The 12790-nt window shown below is 35.8% G+C and overlaps 1 protein-coding gene across 1 annotated transcript in view; it reads left to right on the top strand.

Moving 5' to 3' along the window:
- The window catches only part of EYS (eyes shut homolog), a 906089-nt gene that overhangs the window by 440110 nt on the left and 453189 nt on the right, over window positions 1–12790 (top strand). Inside the window, 1 exon segment of the mRNA XM_075747398.1 lies at window positions 160–359. Coding sequence (XP_075603513.1) covers window positions 160–359 — 200 coding nt within the window.

Below are 12790 nucleotides of genomic sequence, written 5' to 3'. Positions count from 1 at the left end.
CCCTGAATTATACACTTCTGTTTATCAGACAATAAAAAAAGTCCAACACTTTCTCTCGTCTCCAGATTCAGTCTCTTATACTTGCTGCTGAAATGAATGAGTAAGTAAGTAATGTGTTTTAAAGCTGTGTAGTGAACATATTACTATTTCTCTCCTCAGGAATGTGAATCTGCTCCCTGCATTAATGGAGGTTCTTGTCAAGATGCAGACAATGCATTTGTTTGTACTTGCCTGAGTGGGTACACTGGCACGTTTTGTGAAGTTGATGTTGATGTTTGCAGTGAGCCCACACTGAACTCAGTTCTCTGTTACAACGGAGGCGTATGTGTTGATGGACCTGGAAGAACTTTTCATTGCAGGTTAGTATGAATGCTGTCATATAACTGTTTTAGTTAATACACATTGATTTGCTAAGATTTCAGGGCTGTGTTGTTGGCTGTGTTCACATATTTGCAGTATGTGAACTCAATTGGATTTGATGCTCAGTCTAGTGATCAAAAATACTGTTAAATAATTCACTGTTTAACATCAGGCCCTTTGTCTAGAAACTTATGTTCTGGTGCTTTTCAGAATTATATGTGGAAACTTATAACATAAACTGACCCTAAAAAATTTAAAATTTTTATTTTTACAAATGTGTATGTACTCCTGCGTTCTGTACTCAGAGAGAAAATTAATTTGCTATTAAATTTAAGTGACAGGTAGTTTGTGTAGTAAGTATGCACAGACATATATCCAAAGAAATTTCCTATGATCCATCATCATCATTGTCTAGCTGTTTAAGGCTTATGACTAAATACATGTGCTTGTACAGCTTATATATTTGTAATATAGTGAAACTCCTTTAAAATTAAGCTACTCTATAGATTATATACATTATTCTTTACTAAATATATCAACTCAAAATTATTATGTAAGTCCCTATTCAATTGCTACATTTGTAGAAATATTAAATACTAAGAGAATATTTTAGAAATATCCTTAAGAATGAAGCATAAATATCTTCCCCTATACAATCATGTGTTCGATATCTCTTTTGACTGAAGCTTAAGGATAATAGTATTATTTTTAAAAAAACACCTGCTAATGTTAAGAGTAATCATTCTTAACTGTGTGTAACAATTCGATAGCTTTATAATACACTATTAAGAAATGAAACTAATTTCTTTCTTATGAAGAAGATTAAGAAATAAATTGTAGAATCATAGAATGGTTTGGGTTGGAAAGGACCTTAAAGATCATCTACTTCCAACCCCCGTGCCATGGGCAGGGACACCCTCCACGAGACCACATTGCCCAAAGCCTCATCCAGCCTGGCCTTGAACACTTCCAGGGAGGGGGCATCCACAACCTCTCTGGGCAACCTGTTCCAGTGCCTCACCACCCTCGCAATAAAGAATTTCTTCCTAATATCTAATCTAAATCTATCCTCTTTCAGTTTAAAGCCATTACCCCTTGTCCTATCACTACATGCCCTTGTAAACAGTCCCTCTCCAGCTTTCCTGTAGTCCCCCTTCAGGTACTGGAAGGCTGCTGTACGGTCTCTCCAGAGCCTTCTCTTCTCCAGGCTGTACAATCCCAACTCTCTCAGCCTGTCCTCATAGGAGAGGTGCTCCAGCCCTCTGACCGTTTTTGTGGCCATCCTCTGGACTCGCTCCAACAGCTCCATGGCCTTCTTATGTTGGGGCCCCCAGAGCTGAATGCAGTGCTCCAAGGTGGGATCTCACCAGAGCAGATCAGAAGGGAAGAATCACCTCCTTTGACTTGTTGGTCATGCTTCTTTTGATGCAGCCCGGGATGCAATTGGCTTTCTGGGTGCAAGCACGCATTGCTGGCTCATGTCATATTTTTCATCTACCAATATCCCCAAGTCCTTTTCTGCAGAGCTGCTCTCAATCCCTTCATCCCCAGTCTGTTTTGGTACTGGGAGTTGCCCCAACCCAGGTACAGGACCTTGCACTTGGCCTTGTTGAACTTCATGAGGTTCATATGGGGCCACTTCTCAAGCCTGATAAGGTCCTAACTTCTCAATACATGCTTAAATAATTCACATTAGCTTACTTCTGCAGTCAGCTGCTACCTGCACAAAGTCGGTTCCTATGGCTCAGATGTCTGGTAGTTTGTTTAGCCCCTGGAGTTTAATCACCAATCTGAAAATTAAATCCTGTACATTCTCCTATTTATTGTTTCCCAGCTTATGTTCACTCTAGCCTCCTTTTTTTCAAGCTGTGGTTGCTGCAGCGTCCATTCTTCTTTCACAAATGAATCTTCTGAATTAAATGAAATTACTTATATTTCTCCTCTCATCTACTTGGGAATTTACTCTAAATATTGTGAGGGTAACTACTTTGCACTTGCTTCTGAGCCCAGCATTGGCCATCAGGAGGAGCTGTTCATGGAATCAAGTCAGGAAAATTGCAAACAATTAAAATGAGGATTTTTAGTGTTGCCAAGATCAGAAGGGTTTCCACAAGCAATATAAGACTGCAATAAGGTAAGTTGATGAGATATGGTTGTGATCCTGCAAAAAGAAGTGCCATACTTGATATAAATTTCTTCCTCTGAGGGGTGCAGGGAAAGAACTTTTTTTCAGCTGGTTGCCTCTTCTACATTTATATGCTTCAGAAGACAGACATAACTCTCTTTCTTACCCTTCAGCAGCTGCTACCATTCCAAGTTATGTGTACAACGTGGACATAAGAAACAAAAACAGATCATTAAGTTGGGTTTGCTCCTGTACTGTGAACATTATGATGTGAACGCTCCTCATTTTCTACCATTCCTTCCACTTGCTTTAAGCAGTCTGAACAAACCTCATGTACAGACTGGACAATAGGGCTGGTACGGAGGATGGAGAAGCAGAATAGTTGAAAAATAAGGAATGGAGAAATAGTTCCTACTCTAGCAAAACACCACAAACATCCAAATGAATAAGGAGTCTTAATGCCTGTTACACACTCACTATGGAATGGGCAGGAGAAAAGACAGAAATGCCATATAGTTTAGAGTCTCCTTGTTTTGGGGATCTGGCTTGGGATGTTTGCATTATTGTGGCTGGTAAAACTGGAAATAGCAAGTAATGAAAAATATCCAGTATGGGTAAGTGTCAAGCTGCCTTAACTGTGGGCAGCCCTGCCAGCTTCAGCTATGATGTATGTGATATTTTACCCAGTAGTACAGTGAATGGTTCAACTTTTCTTTAATTATGTGGGAATCAATTACATGAACAACCCTACAGGCTTCTTCCTGAAATGAATACGAAAAATACCCTTTGGGATAGCTGTTGAATTGTGTGTTATCTGAAGTATCTTTCTGTCTTCAAACCCTTGGTTTAAAATTAAAACAACTCATTGGAAATGAGAGTGGTACTGGGAGTTGTAATTCAGTTCTATCCTGGGCAGACTGCCACTAAATCAAGGCTTCAGGAAACAGATTACCATCTAAAAAGATGCCCACCTACCTTGCTTTGTATTTTAGTCTTCTTAATTAAAGGAACTGGCTGCCACAACAACAAACACTGTATAAATTAGCAAATTAATAATAAAGCTATCATTGGACTCAGGGGGGCATTCAGAAGACAATTCAACCCAACCTACATATGGTTGATATAATGATTATGTAATAGGAATTCTGAAGCCTTCTCATAGTATTTTCCAAGTATTTTAAGCAAGAGAAACCATTCCACATAAAATACTCAGATTTTTTTCATTATATTTAATCCACAGTTGGTTCTTCCTCATTTTGCATCTTTTTGGTCCCAGATCATTAGGCATGTTTTGCTTACGATTTAAAATAGTAAAAATAATAGTAGTTAAAAAAATTCCTCCCTCCTGACTCATGCTTGCATTGAGCTTTTTTTCAAATGTGCATTTGAGGTACTTTCTGCTGACTAGGTTCAGAAATCATACTATCTTGAGAAGGATTATCTGTGCAGTGCTTTCAGTCTGATCAGGTGAAAGTAATGTCGACAATATTATGACAAGCCTTGCCTTAGATTAAGTTGTTGAATGTTATAGCTTCATTGTACTTTTTCAGCACATTATAGCACATTTGATTTTTGTAATGTTTTTGTTAGGGAAAGCAGAAGTAATTTTTGATGTCATTCTGTCTTTCATCATCTACTCCGAGTAATCTTTTTTCAGAATTCAAATGTATTTAGTGGCATAAGATAACTTTGTTGGTCTTAGAAATGTGTAGGGTCACAAGTAAGTTTGATCCTATCCTTTGATTCGTAAAGAGAAACTGGTGCTTTTTAAATCTACCTTTTGTTAGACTACATTATTTGGTTCAGAACTGAAGCTTTTTTGGCAGCACCTTTCAGAGATTAGTTTATACTCACAAAACAATTCTATGGGCTTGATTTTTGTATTCCAAGGGCAGGTAAGAGTGAATATTTGATCAACAGAATACCTGATCAACAGAATGTCAAGGTTTTTCTTCCAACTCATGAGATTTTAGTAAGAAAGAATTCTAGAATAGGAATAAGGTGTTCTATATTTCCTCCAAATACAGTGCAATTATTTGTAAATGTTTATTATGATATCTACCACTCATTCTTATTTGTGACTATGGACTGATTGTAATGAATGCAATGTTAAGTAGTGAAAGGCTGGATACTGCTCTTTATAATCCCACATGTATGTGAGAAAAGGTTGAAGGACCTTTGACTCATACTTAACGAAGAATTCAGTATCATTTGTAAAAGAATATAACCTAATAATTACTTGAATACTAAGTTAAAGGGGCAAATAATGTTGTCAAAAGCAGTCACAGTAGTATATATCAGCTAGTTTCCTTGGAACATCTTGTCGAGATCTTTATACTACATTTGGGCATCTTCAAGTGGTAGAAATTATGCTGGAAAAAATACTAAATCTGTATAATTTAGCCTGACTTCTGACTTTCATAAAGATAAGGGACTAGGTTTATGATGGAGTGTATCATATTGAATTGAATTTAAGTATCAGTGAAGAGACATCCACAAAACCTGTAAGTAACTTAAGTTTTTTTCTTCCTTGGGATTCTTTATGTGCCATTTGACACTCAGAAAAGCCTTTTGCTTTCTTCTTGTAACTATTCTTCCCTTTTCTTTCTCTTAGTAAAATCAAATTGCTCTTGAAAACATTTGCATTACATTCTTTTATATATTTTCTTTACTTAATGCTTTTCTTGCCACAGTTGGAGCACTTGTAGAACATGTATTTAAAAACTAAAGCTGTTCTACACTCTTATTCTTGTGCTACTTAGGAACAGCTGGTAAAAATAAACTAAAATCAATACATTCATATTCTTGTATTCTACTGATAAGGAAGCAAAGTTTAGATTTTAAAATAGCTTGTTTCCAGTTCCCTTCTATTTTAATTTGCCTGACCTATGTGAACAAGTTGTCCCACTGGAGCACCAGGCCTTATAACTAGCTAGAGCCTTTGCAGGGATCCAGGAAGGGAATTAAAACAATTCAAGAGTGGAGATGCTCTATGAGCAGAAAACTGGACTCTGAAAAACGTATTACTCTGTAGCTCTGGCACGTAAACTGCACATAATATAAGAAAGTAGAATAGTTTGTCTTCGAGCATGTATAAGGTAAACAATATATCGCTAGTATGAAGCAGATAGTTGGGGGGGAGCCTAGGGGTGCAGAGTCTTGTAGGGCAACCTAGGCAACTGTATGCAAAAAAAGCTGCTTTTAAATTCTGTCATGGTATGCAAAAGAAGTTGATCTGTATGATTTTGAAGAATCAAAGTTGTTTAGGGTTTGATAAGTGACAGTCATGTATTTAAATTAAAAGTTATTGCAGATTGCAAATCAAACAAAATACAGGTCTCTCTTGAAGAACAATACTTAACATGGGTGCAGCCACATTTTGAATTAATTTGGCTCTACATGTCTCCATTATAAATTCTCCTTAGCAAATTGTAATAATCCAGTCTGAAGTTGAAAAATGCTTCAATTGCTGTGATGATGGAATCCACCTTGAAAAAGTAAGGCGGAAATTTGGCCAGCATCAACGATAGAAAACACTGTGAATGCTTCCGAATATGTATTGCATTATAATTTTCCCTATGGCTTCCTATTCAATTAGATAGCAAAACAAAATGTGATGCCACCATTTATAAGAAACTGTCTTTTACACAGAAATGTCATTATTTATCAGTACTGTACATTCAGACCTTCATCCCAAAGGAAATAGAACTAGTCTTTGAAGCTGTTCATGTCAACTGTACCTCTAGGCAATAATCAAAAGGTTCTCCTGTACTTCAAAAGGCTTTACATGTGGAGTATTTGCACAGCTGTGTGCCCCCATCAACCCAAGGAGTGACTTAATGGTAAAGTATTTGTTTTGAGAATCCCTCAGGTCTTCTGTGCCATGTAACAGAGAAGGCATGCTTCTGTTGGAAGACTGTTAACTGAAAAGCTTCATTTCATTTAACTGTTGATAGACAGCTTGCAAGGTCTGACTGAAGTTGCAGAATACACATTACACACAGCTATGTATCTAAGTTTCTCAGATCACTGAGATAAATGTAAGAAGAAAGTAATTTTATTGTATAGGAGTGACTCCAATTCAGCGCAACATCAGAATCTCTGAAACAGGCAAGTCGTAAAACAGTAGGTTCTCACTTTCATATGTGCTGTCAATACGTATGCAGTACTGTCTTCTTTTCTCTGTCTCCTCTGTGTGAAAACAGATGCCCCTCCATTTATATGTAGATAATGAGATGGGTTCTGCATGACTTGCTGATTTCATAATCAACTGCTTAGTTCTTTACATTTAGTGAAGCATGAATGTCTTAGAGTTTGCATTGTGTGTATGTATTAGGTTACATGAAAATACAAGAATGGATATACTCGTTCAAGCCAAAAACCATCTAACCCTGTATGCTATTTCTAACGGTGGCCATAAGCAGATGGCCAGGAAAGAATATGAAAAATGCATGCATATTATTTGTCCTCCGGTACTCTCCCACACTCCTTCAAACAGGGGTCTTTCAGAGCGTGTTGTGGTTTGTTCAGTAGAAAACAGTGAGTCTCCAGGTACTACTTACACAGTCTTCCCTTGAACCTATATAAACTCTAAGGAGGGAGCTTTGACTAGCCAATGTCCAGAGGTCCCTGCCAACATCAGCTGTTCTGTGACAATACCATTCACCAATCAGGCCACAGGTCTAGCATGTTGCATGAAAAAATGCCTCCCTTTTTTAATTTTAAGCACTGCTCCTGCCAGCTTTATTTCATGTCCCCTAATTCTAGTGTTGAAAAGGAGAATGAACAGCTGATTCCAAGCCATCCTTTCCTTGCTTTTGTGGGCCACTGCCATAGTGCCCGTACTCCTTCCTTTCCAGGCTAGATTTCTGGCTTTCCCAGTCCTTCCTCCTTCAGAAGCCATCCCAAACTTCTGGTCATCCTTGTTGCCCTTTTTCAAGGCTTTTTAATTTGTTTTGTCTTTGCTGACATGAGGGGACAAGAAGTACACACAAAATCCAAGCTATGGGTCAATCTGTGATTTATACAGTGGCATAACGTTTCCTTTCTCCTTTTCTATTCCTCCTATAATAACAAGTAGCATTTCATTGATGCTGGGAAGAGAGGGAACACAGGTGTTTCAGTTCTATTCTTAAGTTGACTGATCACTGAACTGTAGTTTCCATGGAGAATGGCTAGATAAAATTGGCATACTAACCTGTTCCTATACCACTCCATGTATAATTAGGTTATCTATAAATATACATGCATATATGCATGATTTTTCATTACGTTGCACTTTATTTAATCAAAATCCCATTGTTACTGTCAGAGCAATAAGAATAGATAATTATGTTAATGGCAATTTCTAACCATTTATTCAATTTTATAAAGAGAAATGCTTTTGTCTCCATGTGAAAAAATACTAACTGTAATACTATCAGAAGAAATAGTGTAATAAAAATGCATATCATGTCCTGTGTTTTTCTTACTTTCTGGATATATAGTAAAATTCCTTACTTATCTATGTGACAAGCGTATAAAGGAAAAAAGAACAAGTACATCATAGTTTTAATACATGCTAATATAAAATAATGCATTTAATAAATTGCATATGCTAACTGATACTCTGAACATATCTCTAGAATTTCAACTAAAACAATAATTGTAATCATAAAAATGTTAATATGTAATTTTTTTAAAAAAGTAATTCTCCAAGTGAATTATAGTTCTGAATTATTTTAGAAATGTTTTTTAGAAATCTTGTTGAGAAGAAGCTTTGATGCTCGTAGCTTTCATACTTTCTAATAAGCTTTGATTAATATATGCCTTATTGCTGCCTTGCTGGTTCAGATTAGGTCAAATTGATAGGGTACTCTTTTTGTATGATATTGTATGAAAGGTAAAGGAACGTATCATAGCTGTAAAGCAGCAACACATCCATTTTAGAGAGGTCTCTCCTATACTAGCAAATTTACCAGAAGGTCAAGTTTGCAGGATTTGAAATGAGTATTTAAAACAAATAATGTGTCTAAAGATGTTTAATGTGTGCAATATGCCTGATGGAATAGCTGCTATAGCTGTGTCCCCCAGTGCTTCTGGGCAAAAGTAGAGAAAAATTATCATTCTGTCAGTCAAGTGGATATTTTTATTGATATTCCAACATTATATCAAACCATTTTAAATATCTACAGAGACATTTTACTGATTAAATAGCAAAATAGAAATAGGAAAAATTAGAAATGGTAAGAGGCTGTAAAAGTGGAGCATGAAGAAAGGCAAGGCATTAAGAAACTTATCCCAAACGTGGCTACCTTTTTTTTTGGATAGATGAATGTTCTGTCTTATTTCATTTTACTAGTGATATTTACAATGGTAGTACTGTATCTAGTTAAAATTACCTACTCTCCCTACAATTTTAAAGTTCTAAAATTCAATGGTAAAGTGCAACCTGCTAGAGAATTAGCATTGTCTACAAAAATGCAGACAGCAGTGTCTGGAAATGAGGCAGTAAAAACTAGTAGGAAGAAACCACACCCAAAGCAAAACACAAATCTGCTACAAATCACCCAGCTGCCTAGTCTTGGAATAAAACCATTTTAAAGCTTATATGTGAATGGCTATTATCAATTGTTATATTAGGTTTTTTTAAGCAAACCTTTTAAAAAATTCATTGCCTGAAAAGGCACAGAATGACTACCCTATGTATACATTGGTTTTGGTTTTTGTCTTTGTTTTTCTAGCTAAGTTGTTTTCTGACTTCATGAAACGGAAGCCAAACAAGAATAGCTACTGGGAATCGCATTCATGTCCCCATTATCCAAGATGCAGTGACTGAACAGTTGGGAATGTGCACGTAACAGAACATTTCATTTTTTTCTAGCTGCACACAGAAAATACTTAATTCAACATTACCCAAAACATGCATGCCTAGATAAAATCCAACACCTGGAACAAGATTTAAAATTTCACAGTGCTTTAAGTTGTAATGTGCTGCTTATTTATTCAGAATTCCATACAGAATACTAAAGTATACTACACAAGTGATTCAAACACACATCACCTCTGATATTTTTACTGTTACTGTCTTCAAAACTTTGTGATATTTGTGCCATTATTCTTTTTTCTTTCTAAAATATGTATTCCAAGTGTATGTACACAAACGGCACACATAATGCTAACAGTGACTATACCTTTTTATAGTGATTGTTGACAAAATCAGCAATAAATCTATCACAAAAGTTACATAATTTTTAAAAGATTCCTCTACTTGTTTGTATTAAATTAACAAGTCATATAATGTGATAGTTGAAAATGTTTAATATATTATTGTTTAAAATCCTTTATTTACTGTTGTGCAGAGTTCCAACTACTGGCATTTTGCAAACATAAGAAATGTTATTACCTTGTACCTTGAGTGACAGTCCACAAGTTAAAAAAAGGGCTCTGCTTCACCTGCTAGCTCAGACAGGAAGACACAGTTTACTAGAATCCTTGAGGGTATTTTTGAATAATTAAATGAATATGTTCAGTGTTGACAATACAAAATAGTCACAAGTATAAAAAAGCAAGAGAAAATACTATTTCTTAATTAAAACAAAAGTAGAAGTATATGTCTGTATAAGAAAGGCTTCTTCTAAACTGCATTCACTTGTCCATAAACTTTGCTTACATAAAGAATTTGAAGGACAGTATCAAGTCATTGTATGAAACAACAATTTCCACAGGTTTGGTTGGTTGGTTTGTTTGTTAAAGGGCATATATTGAAAAAGTTACAGTGTAGCTGATGGGTATTTGGGTTTCCTTGTACCCTGCATGTAAAAAGTGAGAAAACAAAGTAGGTCTGAAAAAATAAGAGACTTCACTGTAACTTTTTTTTTTTCAGCACAAGCTGTTTCACGTCATTCAGATGTACAGCTTGTTAGTCTTCAGAGAAGGGAAAGGGAAAGGGAAAGGGAGGAATTATTCAGGTAAATCAGTAATTTTTGAAGCCCAGAATAATAATAAAAATTATTTTTCCATCTAAGTTCAGCATTGAAAGTGGACATTTCAGAATTAGTCCCCAGGGGAGCCATATGATTTTTGACAAGTGCCACGTGTGTGTCAGTATGCATGAATGTGGTTAGTTACTACTTAGAATTTGACTCTATATTTATAAAGAAGCATAAGTAAGTCCATCTGACAGAGTAATAGTACCAGGAAGATACTTTTTACCATTGAAACCTTCTGTTATTTCAACATTTATATTTACTCATATTTAAAAATATATATAAGGTTTTCTGTTCTATGCCCAAATGTGACATACAATGTAATTCTATTAGAATTTCTCTAAAGTGTCATGAATTCTGTGTATTGCTGCAACTGGAATTAAATATTCTTTCTGTACATGGTCTTACCTGAGGTGCTTCATTATTTCCTGAAGGTTTCATGCTGAAATTCTCAATTTCAGTTGTGTAGGAAACAGCTAAAGATCAGTGTTTACCAAGTTTCCATTCATTAGTACTGGAGAATTAGCGCTTTTCCCTAGGTACTAATCTTAGTGGGATAACTTTTTCCTTTCAGAAGCTACAGTACCAGGTAATGTCTGCCATGGTCCCATAAACAGATTTATTTTTTTTTATTCAACTGTGTACACTTGAATTACTTCATGTAGCAGTAATCTTATCTTAGGAAGCACTAGTGCTAGAAACAAGTCAACTATTGTAAAATAATATTCCTCATCTTTTGAGCAGTGCTGTAAAACTTTTATTTGCATTGTTGATATAATTTTCAGTAACTTTCTGTCTAATGTTGACACATAGTTCTTTATACTCATTATGTAGAGAAATGGGGGAGAGAAAACAGGAACTGCCATTTAATGTCAGACCTGAGCTTCATCTTGTTCTCTGATCTTGTACTGCAACCGAACTTCAGAGGAATGCCTGAAGAACTCAGTAGAAAAACATTTTTTTTCCCCTATCTCTTCATCTACCACTACATACAGGTCTTAGTTTAATTGCTCAGAGGCAGTGATTTCCCTGAAGCATAAGTTTAAGATCCTTCCCAAAGGTTATTTTGAAACATTTTTACATTACATATGGATATTTCTGTATCTTCCAAGCTTTCCTTCACGTGTCTACCATTAAAAATTGCTCATCTGTCATAAATATCATCTGTCATAAATATGTATGTTGCTGTATATTTCTCCCTCTTTTGATTTCTTCCAGAATCCGGTTTTCCCAAAACAAGTATTTGCATTCTGGATAGGTACCCCATGAGACACTGTTTTCTGCGGGACTGTAGGTGCTTTGGCTTGTTCTCAGTGACCACTAGGGAATATGTACTTCAGACACTAGATACTTTCATTCCTAAGTACTTCTGTGGTTTTTTCTCATTTCTCATTGACAGTCCTCTTGTGGTGGTCTTAGAGTAAGAAAAATAACTCCTGTTTGCTCTCAAAAAATAAATAGAAATGGAGACACTCTAGAAAGGGACTTGCCCACCTTTGCTTTCCAAGTAACTGTAGAGGACTGGCAGAAGTTAGTTGATTGCAAGATTGATGAAAGTAGGAACGGAAGACATAATTTGTCACTGCCAGTGCTTTATTGGAATGAATATATTTTGTTTACATACTAATATTCAACTGATTTGAAAAGGGTAATAGAAACAAAAAAAAACAAAAAAAACAAAAACATATGCAAACACCCAAAGAGATGAAAGAGACTACAGTCATCAAGAAGAGTCCCTAAGACTATCCTAAAGTTTGGCTGTTTACAACCCATTCCACTTCTGAAAATTTCCTCTTGCTGTTTGGTAAATACTCCCTGACAGTTACTAGAAGAGTAAAATCTATTCTTTGACTGTGTGTGATTTTATTTTATTTTCATCAGCTAACAGGTGTCTCTTATTTCTATTCTTTCCAGCTATTTAGTGATGTTTTATGCAAGGCTTAGAAAAGGTTAAAGACTTTTTTTATAGCACAACATTGTAAAGTTTAAGCCAGTTTGCTAACCCCCTTTTATACTGGTAACGACTTTAATTTGTTTTGTGTTATGTTTTATAAATCTCTCAACAGTTTTCATTATCTGCAGCTGGCTAGATTCAGAAATTAAGATGGGACTCTAGGTACTACATTGGCAATGCGAGCACTGAAGTCATCTTAGTATGGTAAACTTCTAAAAAACCAGGATGATATGAAGCTTGCACAATGCCGTTAATTGTATCATTTGAAGTGTCTTCTCTAGAGACATGACATGCACTGGGAAGAAACATGAGAAGCATCTGTTCTTCACTCCAGATCTTGACAGGTTTGGAAAACCAAATCAATTTTAACTGAAAAATGAAATT

This window comes from Balearica regulorum, chromosome 3 (genome assembly GCF_011004875.1).
Source record: "Balearica regulorum gibbericeps isolate bBalReg1 chromosome 3, bBalReg1.pri, whole genome shotgun sequence".
Taxonomy (NCBI): domain Eukaryota; kingdom Metazoa; phylum Chordata; class Aves; order Gruiformes; family Gruidae; genus Balearica; species Balearica regulorum.
This window is presented reverse-complemented; position numbering and strand designations above follow the sequence as displayed.